Below are 21,623 nucleotides of genomic sequence, written 5' to 3'. Positions count from 1 at the left end.
ATGTTTGCTTCATTCTGAGGCCATCTTGCTTCTGGTGTGTTTCTGTAAGAAGGAATGACCAAGATCCCTATAAAAGATGGCTTTCCTTTAAAACAAAACTGGTAGCTTTTGTTTATTAAACTGTAAGACAGAAGAGGCGTCAGCACCGAGACAGTTAAATCTTCTGCCAAAATGAAATCATCTGCAGAACAAGACTGACTGACAGCCAGGTACTAGTTCAGATTGTAACATTTAAAAAAAACAAAACCTCATGAGACAATCCCTTCCCCAATAACCTGCTCACAAATGGCTGTTTTTTTACCCAGCATTTATTGACAGTCATAAAAAAAATGCTATTTACAAATTTAAGGCAGTGACTCCACGTTGCAGCATCAACGTCGTCTCTTTGCTGTGCTGGGTGGCGCTGGGGCAGTGGGTGCCGCAGCTCTCCTCTTGCTGGCTCTTCTTGTGGAAGCGGAAGAACTGGCTAGGGAGGGGGAACCCACTCTGTCCAGGCGGTGGGCGTCCAGGTCAACCTTCTGCTGCAGTATGCCCATCAGGATGAACTCCGCGTTGGCGACGGGGACCCCGGCGTCCTGTGCTAGTTTGCACCGGGGCAGGTCCTCGGGGCATGAGATGATGACACGTTTGTCCTTTTAAGGGGTTAAATGGTAGTCAGTCAACACGTAACCTCGCTCACCCATCCCCCCACATCCTCCTTCCAATTGACTGTTTCTGCTAATGTGAGAGGGCCTGCAGTGTGCACCGCCCTCCCACGTACCTTGTAGGCTCGAGGCATTCTGGGTAGGAAGGTCCCCCCACTGCATTTGATGATGTCTCTCATGTGCTCAGGTTCCGGCTTGACGTTAGGAGTGACGTGGAGTTCGTAGCCCTGAAAGGCAAAGAGACCAGTCCACTGCATGGCCAGCAGGGGGCAGCCAACCCTTAGCAGGAACAGGATGAAACAACTTGCTGCTCTTAGTCCTAATTTGGCGTTCCTTGTAGGCCTGTTACTCTGGCCCCCGAGAGAGGAGAGCACCAGTAGCGAACCCCACCTCTCGCAACATTTTGGGAATCTGCAACAAATCTGACACTCATCTGACTGACAAATCTGACCCCCCCCCCCTTTAATTATTATGAAGTCTACAGATTCAGAAGTGAGACTGAGTCAGCTGCTCGGGGGTCTTCCACTTCTAAGCGATCCTTTCCTAACAGAGTTTCTGTGCCTTTAATAGCCACATGGCAGGGGGGAACCCAACAGGTGCAGAGTCTCACTTCCACAGCAGAAGAAGATACAGGCAGGACATTTTTTTTCTTTCAGGCAACCAGGCTTGGTGATTCTGAGAGAGGGTGTCTTTGTTATGGCCTCACCTGAAGCAGGCCTCCCTTTTGCCGGGCCTTCTTCAAGGACTCGGTGAGGCTGAACTGGAAGTTCTTCTCCTGCTCTGGGTCACGAACAAGGAAGGTGTTTGGTGCCAGGAAGAAAGAGTTTCGCTTGCTCTGTGAGGGAAGGGGGGGGGGGAGAGAAACAAGGAAAAGAAGCAGAAAGGAGACCGTAAGATGTGAAAATTCTCCTGTTCTTAATAGGAGGAGAGTTGGTTTTTATACCCCACTTTTCTCTACCTTAAAGACTCTCAAAGCAGCTTCCAATTGCCTTTCCCTTCTCCCCACAACAGACACCCTGCGAGGCAGGTGGGGCTGAGAGAGCTCTGAGGGAACTGTGACTGGCCCAAGGTCACCCACATGGCCGGCATTCGCCTAGAGCGTGCCGGCCCTTAGGGGCGCCAAACGGCACCCACCCTCCCCCCGCCAAAAGTCCTCTCCCTGACCAGGTGACCGCTGACCACTGCCGGAGGAAGCCGCCCAAGCCCGAGGTGGTGGCACTGCCGCCCGCCTACCTTGGGGCTTGGAGGCGGCACCAGACGGACCCAGGCGGCAGCGGGGTTAGGTTCGCCTCGTGGTCTGGGCCCGCGACAGGTTCACGGGCAGCGATGGAGTTGCCGCCGCTGGTGGTGCTGAGCAGGCTAGTGTGGTCAGCCTTCTGGTGGCGAGGGAACAGGGTGGTGCTCTCTCCCCGCCAGGGTCCTCCTTGGTGCCAGCACTCAACCAGGCAGCGCGACCCAATGGGGGGGGGCACGGATCCTTCCCAGGACCGGGCTTCGGCGAGGTGCAAGGAGTAGCCCGGAAAGGACTCAGGAAACTGCGAGCGTGCTTGGTACCTGCAGAAGGGGGATCAGTGACCCACTTCAAGCCGGGGACATCGCGGGCTGGCGGTATTTGGGTGAGAGAGTGCCGGAGTGGGGGAGGGAGGCAAAGGCCGGCCGGACTGGGATCTGGTCTGGCCTGGAGGAGCGGAGGGGCAGCCCCGAACGGCACGTCTCCCCGAGCTGCGGGCCTCCTGAATGTCGGGGGAAGAAGCAGGTGTGTGCGAGGAGGAGCGGGTGCTGGAGCTGCTGAGCTACGGGCTGGCGGGCTGCGCGGCGGTGCTGGTGCGCACCTTCCGCGTGCCCTACGGGCGCTACTCGTCGGCACTGCTGGGCGGCTTGGCACCAGCCCACCTGGGCTGGATGGTGCAGGAGGCGCCCTCCTTCCTGCTGCCACTCCTCCTCGTCCTCTGCAGTGACGGCGCCCAACTCCATTGCTGGCGGGAGCTACTGGCATTGCAGGGGGGGCAGCGCATGGGGGGAGCGCCAGAAGGGATCCTGCCTAGGGTGCAAAATAAGCTAGGGCCAGCCCTGATCACCCAGCAGGCTTCATGCGGAGGAGGAGTAGGGAATCAAACCCGGTCCCCCAGATTAGAGTCCGCCGCTCTTAACCACTACACCAGACAGGCTCCCAATCACCATTTGGCTGGGTATCATGAACTAACTACAGCTATAAACTGATAACATCAGCTAGATTTGAGTCCAGTAGCTCTTAAGAGATGAAGGAGATTTTGGGGATATAAGGGCCTGTCAATTTTCACTCCGTGGGCTGCATCACTCAAAAGAAAATTATCTTCAGAGTTTCAAGAGAGAAATTCGCCACATCAATGTTCTCTCTGTCTTTGGGTCCTCTGCACAGTGCTCTGATCATTCTGCCAAGCCCATAACTCAGTCGCTTTGGGACCCTGCTTGTGGGTGATGCCAGCACTGTCGCAGAGCGGTTTTCCAGGCTTCTAGTAGCAGAGACATTTTTAAGTGAATTTAATCTGGAGGCACCTTTCGCTTGTACCCCAACTGCTTCAGATTAGCCCCCCCCCCCCCCCCATCAGTCACTATTATGAGTGTGACTCCTATTTGGAAAGGAGGAAGACCACAGCAGCAACTCATGCAGAGACATTGTAGGCAGCCTCCAAAAGAGGATAACTGGACACAAATTATCCAATCGCATCTGATACAGAGGCCAAACAGAATTACACCCCACACACACACACAATAGGATGAAAGAAAGGAGGCAAGGCCAGAACAGTATATCATACAGAGCAGCGGTGTGCAGCCTCCTCTGTCAATGGGTGCTCTGGGCTCAGAACAGCTATTAAGCAATCATTTCTTGAAATATGCAGGCAATTTATTCATTAAAAAATCAGACCCCATTTTTTCCAGCTATGTCCAAGAAAACACCCATCACCACAATGACTTCACTGAAAGCAACAAACAGAACAGCAGAGATAATATGATTGCCCCCCAAAAAAGGAATAAGAATAAGATGGCCTTTCAGCCTATTCGCATACACTGCCTGGGAAGACTGCTATAAAGACTGGCCAAATATGAAAAGATTGGGCTGGGTGGCGACACAAACACTTCTAGCTCCGGGATCGCTGTCTGGAGACTGGACCGGTCCCTAAGAAAGCAGGAGGGGAGTCCCTCCCCCCAGCTCCAGTGGACTGCAGGGGTGTGTGTGCAGGGGGGAGGAGCTCACCTTCTCCAGCCAATCAAGGGTGACAATGGGAATGCCTCGAGCCAGGGCACACAGGAACTTGACTGTGCGGCGCACGCGGTCCGTCACGAGGTGGGTGCAATCGAAGACGGACTCCGCCAAAGAGCCCCCCAGCTCCGTGACCACGTGTTCCCCCTCCTCGTCGATCACCCCCGTGAACAGCACCTGCACGGGGAGGAGGGGCAGCAGGAAGAAAAAGGAAGTTGTTCAGGGAACGAAGGCATCGAGCCTTCCCGCAGAGCCACTTGCCTAATCGTTCTACGGAGTGTTTCATGTCCCGCTCTGAAGTCGCTGCCCTGTTGTTTCTGTCCCCATCCTCACAGGCCCCGATCCAGTAAGGATGCGGAGATCTGGGGTGCCCCTCTCATCGCCGTTGCACGCGTGCAAAGATCTAGGAACTGGGGTACTTATCCAAACACAGGCGTTTGGAAAGAAACGGGGCCGTCTCTCTCTCTAAAGGGCTACCACCACATATGGGGAAACTACCATTCCAACGAAGCAGCAGTTCTTTCTCTTCCTGTCAGGCTGGGATGACGGGAAGGGCAAAGAGATGGTTATTTCCCAACATCTGGACAAGGACCTAACAGAGAGAGCCCCGGTGGATCAGACCAATTTGGTCTGAGAGCCAGTGTGGTCTACTAGTTAAGAGGGGCGGACTCTAAACACATTTTTTCCCCAGCTCAGGAAGGATGGCTCCAGAGCACACTAATTTATGCAGCAGCCAAATTGCTCGCTCACAACTTTAGTGCCAGTCAATGTTCCCTCTAAGCTGTGGAGCAAAAATTCTACTTTGTGAGCTACTGGCGTTAAAGTTGTGAACGAGCCATTTGGCTACTGCATAAATTAGTTTGCTCTGGAGCCCTCCTTCCTGAGCTGAGACAAAAATGTGTGAGTTGGAGGCTAAAAAACTGTGAGCTAGCTCACACTAACTCAGAGAGAGAACACTGGTGCTAGTAGCTCACAAAGCAGAATTTTTGCTCACAAGACTCCACAGCTTAGAGGGAGCATTGTTCACAAGGGGTTTTTTGTGGGGAGGGGGGAAAGGAGATTATAAACCGCTCTGAGACCCCTTTGGGTAGTGAAGGGCGGGGTATAAATCCAAACTCTTCCTTCTTCTTCAGGTCCCCACAACCCTATCTGACCCACTGCTGGTGTGGCCAATCCCACCATGACAGCTTCCAGTTCAGGGCCGGTTCCAGACAGTGGGAAATTAGGCATTTACCAGGGCCCCAATCTATCCAAGGGCTCCAGCTATGCTACCGTTCTCACTATGCACGGAGAACCCAAGAAGGTCTGCGGCCGCAAAACGCGGGTTCTTCATTTGCACTCTGTCCCCATTCTAAGTCGAGGGGGCTCACGATGGGTTCCTCACCCCAGGGCCCCTCCCCCAGATTTCATAGCCAGCATCGCCCAAGCACCCCCTCCACCAGTTCCAGCCTCTGCCTCCATACATGAGATACCTTTGGCGCAGGCACGGCGGAGGCTGCCGAACTATGGGATCGGTTCCGGGCTGTTCCCGCTGGCTTGCTTTCCGTACTCTGCCGCCGCGACCTCCTCCCTGAAGATGGAGTGGACAGTGCAGGCTCCTGGGGAAAGGGGGAGGGAATAACAAAAGAAATAGCAAGGTGTGGTTGGAAGGCCCATGAGGCATCAACCTTGCTGTAGCTAAGCAGGAGTGGGCCTGGGTGAGAACCTCCTGGAAATCCTACGTATGCCACCCTCAGTCCCATGAAGAAAAGTAGGACAGAAACATGAATAGCAGCAGCTCAGGTGCACGCCAAGTGCTGGAAGACTCGTGGCAAAATGCTAGAACAAAGTCTGAGTCCAGCGGCCCCTTTGAGGCCAACAAAGCTTAATCCTGGGTATGAGCTCTCGTGTGCAGGCACACCGCAGGTAAGGTAACAGAACGGCTGGGGAAGCAGACCAAGCGACCACAACACAATGAGAATGAGGCGGACTCCGTGGTGGATCAACAGGCATTTGCCCCCTTGCACCACACACACTGGTCCCGCCTCGACTTGCACAGCGTGTTACACACCTGCCCGACTTTGGTGCCTTTCCCAGAATCCTTTGGGCTCGGTGTCATCACTGAAGCACCCCCGGACCGCCTGCCGGACCGAGTCCTACGGAGTTCTGGCTGCTCTTCTTCCACAGACTCGGGGGCGGCGACAGCTGCTCTCCGTTTCCTGGGCCTCGTGGGCTCCTTGGTCCCTGGGCTGCTGGCCGCGGTCGCCGTTTCTTCCTTGGGCTTAGGGGCAGGGTTGGATCTCCGCTGCGAGCGCCTGGGTCTGCCCTGACCCACCGGTTCCCCCTTGCCGGGTGTCTTGCCGAGGCTCGCCTCCTCTGCCTTGGGTCCTTCCACCTTCCTCTCTGGCTCCACCATGTACTGTGTGGGATTCCTGAGCCGCCGCAACCCCCTACGTGTGGCCGGGACAGCCACTGGCTCACCGGAGCTGCCGGGGGCTGTGGATCCCACCCGGTTACCGCGACAGCTGCGGCGTCCTTCTGGCAGGGGAGATGGGGAGGAGGCAGCAGAGGACCGCAGGCTGCGTCGCCGCTCGGAGACCAGAACCGCTGGTTTGGAGGGCTCGTCCGTGGCCCGCTGTGGCGGCTGCAACAGGAGAGGGACAAGGCCTATCGGGCTGGGCCTGGAGGCAGGATGCCCGCCCAACTCAAAGCAGCAGCACCTATTCATGCAAGGCAAGAGACCACCCCGTGCTCACCTGCTCAGCACCCTTTGCTTCTCCCACCAGCTCGGAGCGCCTTTCTTCCGGCCCACTTTCAACACCGCCTACAAGAAGCAAACAGCGTAAGGTGAATGACATTGACCAAAGGGAACCTCCTGCATTCAGAGGCAGTAAACCAAACGTCAGTGCCGGGAAGGAACATCAAGGAAGGTCTTGGCCTCTACGCCTTGCTGTTGGCCATCCAGAGGAAGTGGCTGGCCCCTGTGTGAAACAGGATGCTGGACTAGATGGACCACTGGTCTGATCCAGCAGGACTTTTATGTTCTTGACTCCTGTGTTGGGTAACAGAAGCCCACAAGGAACGAAAGACCTCCACCAACCCACATATGCCCCATGGTGGTTCAAGAAACAGACCTTGATTCCAAAAACCCCACAGTTATCTCTAAATCTAATCCTTTTTTACAAAAAAACCCCCACAAAACATCCCATGGAGTTGGTCCTCCCGGACTTTTGCAAGCTCTCAATAAACTGGCAAAATACCCGGCATTACAACAGGCAAGGGGTATACGGACTAAGGGCCTGTATCTTTTCACAATCCCTGGTCAGTGAACATGGAAAGTTGCCTCAGGTCTACCAGCAGATTGGACCCAGCAAATCTAGAAGGACCGACCATCTCACTCATCATAAAGCATGTGACGGGACCTCAGGAAACGGATCTTTATGCATGCAGCCCGAGAGAGGGTCGGCTGTCCTGGTGGAACGCCCTGCAGGAATTGCTACCTTTCCGCAGGGCATGTAAGGCAGAGATCTTCCGCCAGGCTTTTGGCTGAGGACAGCAACGGGACTTCTTCCGGCACTCTCATGTGGCTCCTCATTCCTCACAGCCCCTCCCCCCAGGGAGGCCGGGGAGTTAGGATTGTCCGCCATTTTAAGTATTGTATATATACTGCTTTTATTTATTGTTACTTATTGGACTGTTCTTAATGCCGTCGTATGTGACTATATAATACTGTTGTAAGCCGCCCGGAGCCCTACCTGTAGGGAAGGGCGGCCTAGCAAATCAAATTTAATAAATAAATAAATAGACCCAGCAAAATGCCCCTCACAGAAAGTGTTTATAGACTGCAGGGACCACGGTGTGTATGTGTGTGTGTGTGGGGAATCATTCTACAGGAGTTCCAGTAAGGATACTTTACGCAGAGGTGAATGGCAAAGATTCTTTTATGGGGGGGGAAAGGGATATACCCAAGGATAACTCTCAGGTAACAAGTGTTCCCTCTAACCTGAGTTCGTGCGAGCCAGCTCACAGTTTTTTAGCCTCTGGCTCACACGTTTTTATCTTCGCCCAGGAAGGACGGCTCCAGAGCAAACTACTTTTCTATGCAGCAGCTGAATCGCTCGCTCACAGCTTGAATGCCAGTAGCTCACTAAGGAGAGTTTTTGCTCACGGGACTCCACAGCTTAGAGGGAACATTGCAGGTAACTATGCTTCCTCCCAGTCCATGACCCCACCCACCCACACGCAACTCAAACGAGGGCCTATCTGGCCAGACCCCTCCTAGGCTTCCGACTTTCTTTTATACTAGAAGTCTGGGGGGACTGTGATGGCATGCTGGCAACGGCACCTTCAAGATGGAGCTCGTTGGAAGATTCCTGTGCTGCTGTGACACAGGGACAGAGAGTATGAAAAATCATATCCACTAAGAAAACAAAAGCAGTGTGATCGGGTAGGACTTCTACACATGAATCCCTTCACCCAAAGAGTACTTAACATGTAGAATTCACTACCGCAGGAAGAGGTGGCAGCTACAAGGACAAAGAGCTTCAAGAGAAGACTGGATAAACATCTGGAGCAGACGTCCATCAGTGGCTATTAGCCCCAAGGTATGGGGGGAACACTCTGTCTGGGGCAGTGATGCTCTGTATTCTTGGTGCCTGGGGGCAACAGTGGGAGGGCTTCTGGAGTTCTGGCCCCGCTGGTGGACCTCCTGATGGCACCTGGGTTTTGGCCACTGTGTGACGCAGAGTGCTGGACTGGATGAGTCACTGGCCTGATCCAACATTGACTTCTCGTCTTCTTATTCAGAGCCCATTCCCACTGGTCCCTCCAATCACCTGGGCCAGCTTTTGACAATGGACTGCACAGATCAACTTGTGACTCAGCACGCCTGCTGTGGAATTGGTGGGTACATGGGGCATCCGATACCTGAGATATTCTCCCTCTGCAGCCTATGTCTGTATTTTTTTCAAAAGTGCTTTTCCTCTGAGGAGCTCACAGCAATAACTGCGCTGCCCTCCTGGCTCTTAGGGCAGGACACTGATGCAATCGGGGGTAAATTAAGCAGGGACGACGAGTCCCCCTAAATAGGTGGACAGCGGATGCTTGCAAAAGGATGCACGGCTCTGTCTCTCGGGGCCAAAAGGCACTTCCATTGACATATGTGCTCACATTAGAGAGAGCAACACGGTCTCCCTACCCCCCAGGGCATCCCTAATGCTCACCTTCCCCTCCCCGGGGCTGTGATGGTTCAACAGCGACTCCGCCTTCAGGGGACGCCACACACGCCTGCTCCTCACTCCCAGAAGCCTTCTCCACCACTGGCAGTGCCGAGGGTTGGCTGCCTGCAGAATCGGGAACTTGCACTGAAGGGACCCTTTGAATTCCCTCTTCCTGGTGGGGTTCCTCTGCAGGAGCGCCATCTGCTGGTTGTGGACCAGCCTCAGGACCAGACACTTCTGTGGAGCGGAGCCGGGTTGCGTCTTCTGCGACGCCGGAGTCCTGCTGACCCCTAACGGCTGGTATTGGAAAAGGCTGTGTGGCCCGTTCAGAGAGGTGCTCCCCTTCGAGGGGCTGCTGGGCGATCAGTTCTGCCTCTTCCTCTTCTTCGGCAATGAAGGCCTGTGTAGGCTCCTCTGAAAGCGTAGCTGGTCCTTTGCAGAAGGGTTGAGTGGCTTCTAGCATGTAAGCATCTGGATCGTCCTCTTTCAAGGGAGAGCTGTAGGCTACAAGCAGAGAAGGAATATGAACACGGGAAGCTGCCTCACAGTGAGTCAGCCCATTAGTTGACCCAGGTCTACTCATACTAGCAATGGAACTCCAGAGTCTCAGACTGAGAGCTTTCACATCACTTCCTATCTGACCCTTTGAACTGGAGATGCCAGGGATTGAACCTGAGACCTTTTGCGTGCCAAGCAGATGCTCTACCACTCAGCCATGGCCCCTTCCCAAAGTCCAAGGGTCTTAAGAACATAAGCGCCTGCTGGATCGGACCAACAGTCCATCTAGTCCAGCATCCTGTCTCGCACAGCGGCCAACCGGTTCCTCTGGAGGGCCAACCACAGGGCATAGAGGCCGAGGCCATCCCCTGATGTTGCCTCCTGGCTCTGGGATTCAGAGGACTAGTGCCTCTGAATGTGGAGGTTCCCCTCAGACACCATGGCTAGTAGCCACTGATAGACCTATCCTCCATGAACCTCTCTAATCCCCTTTTAAAGATGTTTATTCCTGTGTCCATCACTACATCCTCTGGCAGCGAACCCCAAATTTTAATCACTCTCTGTGTAAAGAAGTATTTCCTTTTGTCCATCCTGAATCTACTGCCCATCGGCTTTCACTGGATGCCCCCAAGTTGTAGAATTTTGGGAGAAGGAGAAAACAGTCTCTCTGTCCACTCGCTCTACCCCAGGCATAACTTTAGAAGCCTGTAGGCCGGAAGAAAATTATTGGGAAAGATGGGGAATAATATATCACTGGATGAAGATAAAGAAGATAGAAATTAATGGAAATTAGGCTAGTCATAACAGGACAAAGCTTGAGATAAAAGTGATAATAGAATTGTATAATATCAGAAACTAAAACTAGGTGTATGAGAACTTGTTGTTGTTGTTCAGTCGCACAGTCGAGTCCAACTCTTTGCGACTCCATGGACCATCTCCCGCCAGGCCCTCCTGTCTTCCGCCGTCCTCTGAAGTTGGGTTGCCATTTCCTTCTCCAGGGAACTACATGTTGTTTAAGTTCACCATTTTGGAGTTTGTTAAGTTGTGTTATTATATGATAATGGAAAACCCAATAAATACAATGTTTTTTTAAAAAAAACTTTAGAAGTCTGGCCTATGTCCCCCCTCCGAGGCTAAACCAATTAGATGGCCCTGCATGCAGCATCATACAAAGGGGATTGTTTTTAAATCTCTGGGTTGGTTTTATACAGCCATTTTAATCAGTTACGCTGGTTCTGCGGGGGAAGGGTGGCTGGGTTTTTGTTAACTCACACATTAACACCTTTTCCCTTGTACAAGTAGTGTTCCATTTAAAAAAAAAAAATTTCCACACAGAGTTTTGAATGTAACGTTTAAACCACTCCTAATTTGATCCTCCCCCCTCAAATACTTCAGTTCAAACATTGGTTAACTTTTAATGTTTGTTTACTGGAAACAGAAGTCAAAATGAATAGACTGCTCCCTATTTAAGAAGCTGCATAGTTCCCTGGAAATTTTTTCTATTCTAATTTTGACGGAACACCCACATCACAGAAGTTTAGTCATCTGTATATGATTACGCCACGTGTGGCCCCCATCTGTGGATAGCAAAAACTGCGGATCGGGGCCACGTGGATCCGAAAGAGATTTTTTTCCAGCAAACTCAGGGCACTCCCCAGGTTGGCAGAAAAATCTGAAAAGTTAAAAAAAAAAAAAAACCAAGGGGGGGGGGGATTAAATCCCCTGAAAAGTAAAGTAGCATTCTCTGCCCACTTACCTTTGGCAGCGGTGGCATGAGGGAGCCCTGCCGTGTCCGGCAGCGGTGGCTGCGCAGGCCGAGGTTCCATGATGCTGGGTCAGGCGGGAGCCATGCCAGACATGCTGCTGCCAGGACAGCCCAGGAGATGCTCCAGGCGTGCCCCCACCCCCACCACAGCCCAGGAGACATACCAGGCATACCACCGCAGCCCGGGAGCCATGCTGGGTATGCTGCCACTGGTGACACAGCTTGGGAGCCACACCGGGCCTACAGGAGGCGGAGGCAGAGCCCTGGGAGTCACGGTTGGGTACAGGCCCAGCAAGAAGTAGGGGTTTAAGGGAAACCCCCACCCCCACCCCAGTGAGTATCAGGGGCCTACACTGGTGCTTTCTCTAATCTCCTAAGTAGTAGAGAGACAGAGATCAGGCCAACAAGGAGTCTGCAGGTAGATCCAATGTGAAAGAGGTGTACAAATTAGAGACTGGAGGTCATTCCAGTGGGAGCCTAAAATGGCCACCTCCGGATTAGCAGAATCAAAAATGTGGAACGGTTCAAAAATACAAGTCGCACCTTCCTCCGCCAAACCGACGTCAGTCGGCCCCTCTTTCCTGCAGAACCGGCCCTCCCCGCCACCAAGTGAGCTCTAACGATCAAACAACCTAGGGGGAAGGAGTTGCCTTGACAAAGCCAAACTCACTCACTTTTTTCAGGCTGGAAACCCGAAGAGGAGCGAAAGACAAACGCCTGCGTAGCCTCCTCTTCAAGGGCACATCTGGCGTCTGCAAGGGAGAGACAGGAAAGGGGGACCCCGCATTAGCCTGACCCGGTTCCGAGAGCAGGAGAGGGGTTTTTCCCCAATTTAAAAAGAAAATTTGAGGGGAGAAAGAAGTGAATGGACTGAAGAGTGTTTCATCCCAACTCCTGCTGCAGCACGAGGTATCACCCACAATCCCCCCTCTCTCACTCCAAGACCCTTTCTCTTCCTCTTGCCTGCTTCATTTTGAGACGTTTAACCATCCTATCATTTTGGGTATTTATTTATTTCCTAACACACACACCCCATCCCGAATTCTTTTACCTTTGTGCTTAATTTCTTCTGTCAAGGCTGTGTGCTCCCCTAATACCCTAAAAAAAAAAGTATTACTTTTCCTCAGCAAGGCTCCCTTGCTCCATGACACAGCGACAAAAGGACAGCGCCACTAAGTTAGCGCTTTACAGACGGCTACCCCCACAGGAGAACACCATGGTTCCCCCAAGGCTCACTCCCTCATCCTGACACATTTCAACCCTATGCTCTTCGGCCAAATTTGAGTCCTTCAGATTTCAGGCGTCCTCTTCCGGAGGACTCAGGGAGGCCTGTGAAGTTCCTTACCCGCCGCTGCAATGTCTCTAGCTTTTTCATCCTTGGGGGAGGAGGTCTTGATGGGCAGGTAGCACTGGGTTGCCTGGACAGCCAGGTCGGAATCATCTGGAAGAAAGTGAGACGGAAGAAACAAAGGACCCATGTATCCCAGGATGCATTGCTCCCACACTGCCGCCAACCTCTGAAAAGCACCTACCCTGCGAAGCCTTTGCATGATGCCGTCACAGAACAGAGTACTGCCCAGGCATCTCTGTTACACAGTTCTCAGTAGCCCGGTTGGCACAACATCCTTGATACGTATCTCTGCTACAATGCAACCCTTTCTGTCTAGCGTATTGGTACCCCACCCTTCTTCCGAGGAGTTCAGAGTGGCGAACGTCACTCTACTTTCCTCACAGAACCCTCACGACCATCCTTTCATGGTTAAGGCGGAAAGAGGCCTTGACCTGGCTAGCCCTGGCTAGCCCAGGCTAGCCCGATCTCGTCAGGTCTCAGAAGCTAAGCAGGGTCCACCCTGGCCAGTACCCGGATGGGAGACCTCCGAGGAATCCCAGGGTCATGACGTGGAGGCAGGCAAAGGCAAACCCCCTCTGGATGCCTCTTGCCTTGGAACCCCTACAGGGTCCGCCATAAGTCAGCTGAAGTTCCACCACTAAGGTGGAACGAGAGAAAGTGACTGTCCCAAGGCCACCCAGCAAGCTCTATGGCAAGAGGAGGAATCTGAACCCAGAGCCCCCGGATCTGAGTCCAGCCTCCACCCTGCACTCACAACACGGATCTTGTCTGCCCAGCCAGATCACAGGATCTGAACTGTAAACAGTCATCTAAGATCCTTGGCTTAGAAGATCCTCCAGTAGAGGAAACAGAGGAAGTCCACCACCCTTTCTATTTTTACCTTCGTCATCGGTGTTGCTCTCGTCTCCCACGCGGGACTCATCTCCTTCAGCATCAGTATCGTCATCCTCTTTGCGAGGATCACGAGAGACCCTCAGTCCCGTTGCAGAGCTAGCCGATTCCCCCCCGTCCCGGGAGGGTCTCATGGGCACCAGCTGAGTATCTTGCTCTTCCAAGGGTTTCCTCGGCGATGCCAAATCCTCCACTTCCACATCCGTATCGCCATCGTGAGCCGCAAGGACCTTGGGGGATGGAGAAGCCACTTCCACGTCCGTATCGCTGTCCTCATCGTCCCCAGAGTGGCTGCCTCCACTTCCCCCACCAGGGCCCCGGCTGGTGACGCCGCGAGTTTCCTTTGAGCTCTCATCTGGATTCTCGGCGGCTTCCTCCACATCCGTATCGCTGTCCACGGAAATAGCAAGCAGGTGTTGGTTTTGAGGCGTGGAGGGCAGCTGCTCTACAATCCTGGCATCTGAAACGGGTTCCCTCTCGTCCAAGCACGTGGACTGCTCACCGGCAGCTCCGTAACCCTTTGGGGGTTCAACATCAGCCTTCTTTATTTCCCGTGCGTCTTCAGCCAGATCACCGTTATGCTGCAGCCCCGCCCCCTTGGGCGCCTCCACATCTGCATCGCTCTCTTTATTCCTCGTCGGCTGGGGGCTGCGGGGACGGATCCCGCCTAACCTCTCCGGCTCATCCACCTCCACATCTGTATCACTGTTCCGAGAAGCCTCGCGATCCTTCAGAGCCCCTTCTCGATTCCCTGCCCCGAGGGACGGCTCGTCCACATCTGTGTCGTCCTCATTGTCTGCAGGCGGCTGTGACTTGGAGCACGCATCCGGACTCTCTGCGGCTTCCACATCTGTGTCACTGTCCGCTTCCTCGTGAGGCCGACGGCCTTGTGGATCGCCGTCCGCTCTTTCCTGGCCTTTGCAGCTGCCCTCGCGGCGGAGGCTGGACTCCCCACTTTCAGCACCTGCCTTGTCCCCGGCTCCCTCCGCATCTGTGTCACTGGCCCCGTTATCGGTGACTCGGTGGGCCTTGAAGCCCAAAACGCTTGGCTTCTCCTCTGCCTCCTCTATGTCTGTATCACTGTCAATATCACTTGCTACCTGTCCGCTGTGGGCAGAACCAACACCCGGATTCACCACTGGGGGTTCCTCCGTGTCCGTGTCGCTGCCCAGTTCCAGGACAAGGTTGTCCTTCACTGCGGGTCTTTCAGAAGTGGTAGTGGTCCCCACTCCGTCTTCGTCTTCCAGATCTGTATCACTGTCCAGGTGGAAGTCCACGAGGCTGGGATCTGTAGGGGCACCCTGGTCTTTAGCTACCGGTTGTCCTCTGGAGTCTGGAGAAACTTTCTCCTCTGGACTTCCTGGCTGGACAGGAAGTGCTTCCTGGTTCAGAGGGGTAACAGAGCCATTCGCCACAGAACGCAGCTCAGCCTCGTCGCTCTCATAGCGCAGGCGCAAGGAGGGACAGGACGGGACACTTTCGGAGGGCTCCCCGCTTTCTTCATCACTGTGGGACACAAACCACAAGCAGAAAAAGTTTTAAAGATTGCAGGGGAGGCACACGAGATCCTTGTAAGCCAGCTCCCTCTAGTGGCACACTGGGGCAATTACAGGCTACCAAGGGAATTCCAGAATCAACTCTGACTCTAGGAAAGCACAGGTGCACAGCGAGTGCCCGAGATGGCTCACAAGGGCCTGATCTCATCAGATTTTGGCTGCTAAGCAGGCTCAGCCCTGCAGTATTTGGATGGGAGGCCACAAAAGAGAGTTCAAGGTCACCACGCAGAACCAGGCAATGGCAAACCACCTCTGAAGGTCTCTTGCCTTGAAAAGACTCTGGGGTTGTGATCTCACGGCACGTTCCACCAGCAGGGTGCTAAAGGGGTACACGAACTGAAATTCTGTTTCAGGGAGGCAGTGCTTCCACACAAGCCCCTCCCAAACATTCAGATGGCCAGAATCTAGTTTAGGGGGGTGGAAAGAGCACTTGGCGTGCAGATTTCGTTTCCAGCACCTCCCACTAAAAGAGTGCCAGGATGGCGGGGCTGAGAAACTCCTCCACAGAGACCCCCTCCAGGCCAGCAGAATATAGATGGCATTAAGGTAGATGGGCTGATGGTCCTTCACTTTGGAGAACTGAGCACCGCAGACTTAAAGCGTGAAGGTGATTAATGTTCAAAAAACGTCCTGGTGAAGCAGCCATGATGGGGAGTGCAGAAGCAAGCACACAGGCAGGAACACATTCTCCACAACAGCAGTATCCCGAAATCCGAAAAGCCAGCATCTCAAGCAGAACTGTCCCAAGATCCCAACCAGACAGCACCCAAGTCATCCCACTCCTTTCTTCTTGCACCTCTGTTCTGCCAGGAAAACCTACTCCGAGTTACTCTCGGGGATCTACACGTCGACCGGGAGTGGATTCCAACACACTTGACTATCTGAGAGGTCTAAACAACTACTATGCAAGAATATATTCACTGTGAAGCTGGATCAAACCACCAGTCCATCTGTCTCAGTACAGTTAAGGCACACACACACCAAAACAGATTCCGGCGGGTGGGCCTGAAGGAAGTTTGAGTCCAGCGGCACCCTGAAGACCAACTAAGTTTAATTCTGGGTATAAGCTTTTGTTATGTGAAGAACTGTGCACGCCCAGGAAAGCTTATACCCAGAATTAAACTTTGTTGGTCGTCAAGGTCTTCAAAAGGGAATTAGATAAGCATATGGAGCAGAGGTCCATCAGTGGCTATTAGCCACAAGGTATAGATAGGGGCTCTGGGGCAAGTGATGCTCTGTCATCTTGGTGCTTGGGGGGGGGGGTCAACAGTGGGAGGGCTTCTAATGTCCTGGCCCCACTGGTGGACCTCCTGATGGCACCTGGTATTTCTGGCCACTGTGTGATACAGAGTGTTGGACTGGATGGGCCTTTGGCCTGATCCAACATTGGCATCTCTTATGTTCTTAAGGTGCCACTGGACTCAAGCATCACACAGGAAAACACTTTTGTTGACCGTCCCAAGCACCAGCTCAGCAAAGGTGTACTGCTCCTCAACATGGAAGTTTCACTCCTAGCTATCAAGGCCACAAACCACGGATGGGTTTACGGCTCCTGCAAGGATAGCTGCAATCCTTCTCTCCACACACACACACATTAACACACTCCTTTTGCAGGAAAGACCACAGTTCGGACTCATAGACCCCCCCCTCCCCCAAGCAAACGATTAGAACAAAAACATACCTTTCAGGTACAACCGTCGTGGAGGGCAAAGAGAACACGGGGGAGGCCAAACTGCTGTGTCCTCTGGCACCATGTTTGATCGAGGAATCAGACCCTAGTAAGAAAGACAGATAAAAATCGGCTTGGGGGGGGGGTAGCCGTGTTGGTCTGAAGCAGCAGAACAAAGTTTGAGTCCAGTGGCACCTTTAAGACCAACAAAGGTTTATTCTAAGTACACGCGTTCTTGTGCATGCAGATATCTGAAGGAGTGTGCATGCACACGAAAGCTTGTACCCAGAATAAATCTTTGCGGGTTTTAAAGGTGCCACTGCTGCAAAGAGATTTAACCTCCTCCCTTCCCACCAACATCAGCCTGTCCTGGGCCAGCCTGCTTTAGCTGAAGAACACTCAGCTGATGCTGGTAACAGCCCCCTCAGCACCTCTGAGACTCAACCAGCTGATGCTGCCAACGACCCTGAGATGGCGGAGGCAGGTCCTAGTGCCCCAGTTGCCGCCCTGTGAGCACTGGGAACACGGAAGAGGCAACCCCAAGAGGTGGCGCCTCAACAACCCAAGATCTTGGGGAAACTTCACAGGCTGCCTTGCCTCCCCTTTCCCTGGAGCCAGGGGAATGCAGGAGGAGGCGGGCGAACTTGGAGCTCCTCGAGAAGAGGCGGAGCGCACGCCTTGTTGCCCAGCGACTGCCAGATCAAGAGGAGCACCTGGAGTTAACGGACAGCGCTCTCGCAAGCAATGAGACCCAGCTGTGAGCTGCCGATAAAGGACGGGGCTCCAGAGGGGGAAAGCCATGATTTTCGGGGAGTTAAATTCTGCAGCTCAGCACACGTGGTGCGATTCTCAGTACTTCCGTTTCTATTGTAACAGGATCTACAACAGCGACCTTAACTCAGCAGCATGGAAGCCACTTGTGGCTCTTCATTTATTTATTTACTTACTTACTTATTATTTCGCAAGCGGGAGTTAGGGTGGCTCGCGCCAATAAATGAATACCATCTTGAAATAAGTCAAGCAGACAAAAAAAATAGCCATTTTAAATGAATGCAATAAAACCAATTCAACCCATTGAAAGTGGGCAGTGCAGTATATTCAGTTTCAGTTCCTACAACTGGGAAATGAGTGGGCCACCACCGAGCAATGACGGGCCACCTGCAGCTCTTCTGCACACTGTTCCCCTATGTGGCACCTGCCCCGTGTTTCAGGAAAGTAGGCAGAGACCTTGCCTGGTGAGGCTTATGGCTGGCAGGTGGTTCCCACCTTGAAAAAGCCGCCGGTAGAGGAACAGGTAAGCTGCAAAGCTCCCTCAGGTGCTGGCCTTATGCCAGGCATGGAAGAAAAGGTGACTCTTTTGGTTGATGGTAATTGTGAGTGCGGCTTCTCCACCTGTCGTGGAGTGAGTACCACTGAGCCACAATAACATCCTGGGGTTTGAAACTGCAAGAGGCCCAATACCGATCACCTCCCCTTTCGCAATTCCCCACTCACCACCATCCACTGGCAGATGCAGCATCTTGCCTGCCCCATTCACCACTGCCTCGCCTTCCTCCTCCTTGTCTGAATCCTGGACCAGGAGGCCCCCAAAGCCCATCTTCCTCCCTGGCACAGGCGTCTCCTCAATGACCAGGGCATTGGCATCCGTTCTTGGCTGGGTGGGTGACACCTCCAAAGAGTCATCCGGGGACTCAGGGGCCCCCTCTGGGTCAAGGATGAAGTACTGGCATCCCACATCTCCAAAGAGCAAGGTGTCCCCATCCTGAAGGCTGTACCGGACGTGCGGGAGCAGCACCATACGCTGCTGCCGGGTCCGGTTCAGGCTCTCCTGATCGTACAAGAGGTGGGGTCCATCAGGAGAGGGGACCTCGATGACAGCGTGAGCCTTGGAAACTGAAGAGGCGGGCAAGCAGATCTGACAGCTTTCAAGCCGGCCAATAACATTCTTCCCCGGGTAGATCCAAAAATCTGGGGGGAAGGAAGGAAGGATTAGATTGAAAGAACCCAGAATTCCCCGCTTTGGCATCTAAAATCTCCAGCTCACAAGTAAAAATAAAGCCCAACGTGATAGCAGATTAATAAATACAATAAAAATTCTAAAAAAATAAGACCATTATTATCATAATCAATCATCATAATCAATCAAACACAAACGGTAAAGAAGCAGTTGAATAAAAGTGAACGCAACACCAAGACCGAAGTTTAAAAATTTGGGAAAGGAGTTTTCATCTGGCACCGTATCTGGGATCAGCTATAGGACAATATCACCCCCAGATAACTGTTTTTACCATCATTGCATATATTCGGGGACCATCCTGCTTTCAATTGAGTATCATTGTTGTTTGTGATTAATCATTATTAATGTTTGTATTGCTTTTATCCTGTTTTATATGGGCTTTGCCCCTTGTATGCCGCCCTGAGCCCGTTTGCGAGGAGGGCGGGGTAAAAATCCCAATAAATAAATAAAATAAAAGTATGTTAGTCCTTCCTAGATCTAAGAACACAGTTTACAGGATACCTTAATTAGGGCCAACCCAGTGACACATCCCAACACACAAGCTTTTGACTTCCTCAGAATTCTTCATCAGACCAGACATTACAAAATCCAAAAGAGAGGAAAAGCAGATTTCTAGGCCACAGCATTAACAACAACGTTTCGCAGATTTGCAGAGAGGTGAAGAAGAATCAGATTTCAGGTTGAGATAAGGGCATTCCATAAACAGGGTGCCACCACTGAGAAGAACCCGGTTTCCAGTTATCACCTGCCTAACCTCTGAAGGAGAGTTGGATGCACAGGACTCCAGCCCTGACGGTTAAACCCTATGAATCTTGTTCACCTTTGCTGACGATCTAGCCCCCAAATCCTCTTGATATCCACTGTGAACCATTCAAAAATCACTTGTCCCCAAAAGGCAGTTTTCAACAGCTTTCCATAGCTCAGAAAGGCAGCTTCGCCACCAGACCCCTAGACCTGAGCATAAAAGGGCACCAGCTTGTGAGGTCCAGGGCTTAAGAATCTACTTTATTTTCCTTTTAAAAAGAATCCACCATATTATTCTCAACCCCAAATATACAGCCACAAATCCAACAATCTGATTGCTGTAATGGTCAAAAAGGAAGAATTTATGTTATAAACCACAGAGGCAACCTTACCCTTCTCAGGCCCATACTTGCTGCTCAGAAGGTGGAGGCGCCCCACAGGCTTGGGGCTCTCCCTGGCATCCCCCGCCCCATCAGAAGGGTCTTCAGGATCGCTCTCCTCAACCCAGTCCAACAGCTGCGTTTGGTCCATTCTGCAACGAGAAAAAATAATATTCCAGAGAAAGAAACCCTGTTAATCTGTTGCAACAGCAAAAGGATAGAAAACCATATTGCAGCATAAGATAAAGCAGATGAAACCGGCTCTGCTTCCCAAAAGCTTGTGCCATCATATATCTGTTACTGTTTTTAAGCGCCAAAACTTCTTTCCTGTTTCTGAACGTGCATGTTTTAAGGAAACCCTCCTTTCCAGTTCTCGACTGCACTTGCTCTGTGTTCATCATTCCAGGCCCCCGAAGAATTCCTGCGGGTGTGTGCCGATACTGATACCCTTAATTCCTGATCCCAAATTTTTTCCAACCTGACCCACTAACCAACTTTTTAAAAGGCGCATGGCCCTTTAAGGCTTAAAGCCCTCCCATTCTTTTCTTGCTCCCCTAAAAGTACTAAAATCAGGTTAGAACACACACACACCCTGCCCCCGCTGTACCCTGTATCTGGAGGGGGGCGGGAGTAGCCGCCTCTGCCTGCCCCCCGCCCCCAACAAGCTGCAGCCTAGAAAGCAAACGCTCGTAATTTCTTTCCGGCGTCCCGCCTCTTTTAAAAGAGCGATTTTCGTTGGTCAGCGTTACTGCCATTTGCGAAAACGTCTTCTCTTGGTTGGCTTATTCCTTTATCAATCGTTTATTGGTCCACCGGGCATTCAACGGTCTTTCTTTTCTCGTTCCAGAACCAATGACCACCACCACACACCCCCAAAACGTACGCCCCGCCCCCTCCCTAAAACCATAGAAATAAATCGAGAGACTCCCGTGCAACCTTCACGTCCGGTTCCGATGGGGGGGGGGGGTTCTGAATATTCTATACAAGTGTGGCGGAAGTCTATAGGCATCGCTGTTAAAATTAAATCAGTCAGTATTATCTAAAGACAACGCTGGCTGCTTTAAAAGATCTCCTTCATCTTTATGTATTTATCATCTGCCTTTCTCAAACTGGATAACACACTTATTCAGGGGGATAGCCGTCTTGGTCTGAAGCGGCAGAACAAAGTTTGAGTCCAGTTGTGCATGCACACGAAACCTTGAATTAAATTTTGTTGGTCTTCAAGGTGCCACTGGACTCAAACTTTGTTCTACTTATAAAAACAGTTCAATAACGACCAGTATAAATACATACGATAAACATTGTAATAAAACAAGATTATATAATGAAAGGGAATTTTAAAAACCAACAGTACAATACATCCCATAAACTGAATTTCACAAATTGGAGAACAATAATCCACTGTCCTGGATATTATACAGAAGAATGAAATAAAATAGAGCAGCACAGTAAGTATAAAGGGGGGGGAGAGATGAAAGCTACCCAGCTACCCAGTATAAAGTGGGGGGGGGGAGAGATGAAAGCTACCCAGATGAAAGCTACCCAGCTACCAGTCAGAAGCCTAACCTTTCTTTATAGGAAACTAGGGGTTCCACCCCTGCTCTCACCAATCCCATAGCTGGCTGCACTCCCAATATTTAACAGCTGTTTGAATACTGGATTAATTTAG

General features: G+C 52.1%; 1 protein-coding gene across 1 annotated transcript; it reads right to left on the bottom strand.

Annotated features, from left to right (window-relative positions):
- Positions 1-371: 371 nt before the first annotated feature.
- On the bottom strand, positions 372-20,624 carry MDC1 (mediator of DNA damage checkpoint 1). Its single transcript, XM_015425108.1, has 15 exons — positions 20,562-20,624; positions 19,967-20,106; positions 18,308-18,781; positions 16,826-16,919; positions 13,578-15,094; positions 12,692-12,787; positions 12,021-12,098; positions 9,087-9,587; positions 6,621-6,688; positions 5,936-6,508; positions 5,358-5,483; positions 3,880-4,062; positions 1,351-1,479; positions 761-871; positions 372-632 (listed from the first exon to the last, which is right to left on the bottom strand). Exons 2-15 carry the CDS (start codon positions 20,103-20,105, stop codon positions 372-374), a joined length of 4,350 nt encoding a protein of 1,449 aa, XP_015280594.1. The 5' UTR covers position 20,106; positions 20,562-20,624.
- Between the last annotated feature and the right edge of the window lie 999 nt (positions 20,625-21,623).

Source organism: Gekko japonicus, unplaced genomic scaffold (assembly GCF_001447785.1).
Source record: "Gekko japonicus isolate JY-2015 unplaced genomic scaffold, Gekko_japonicus_V1.1 scaffold3437, whole genome shotgun sequence".
In the NCBI taxonomy this organism is placed as follows: Eukaryota; Metazoa; Chordata; class Lepidosauria; order Squamata; family Gekkonidae; genus Gekko; species Gekko japonicus.
The sequence above is the reverse complement of the archived record's forward strand: the minus strand, read 5'-3'. Positions and strand labels throughout refer to the sequence as shown.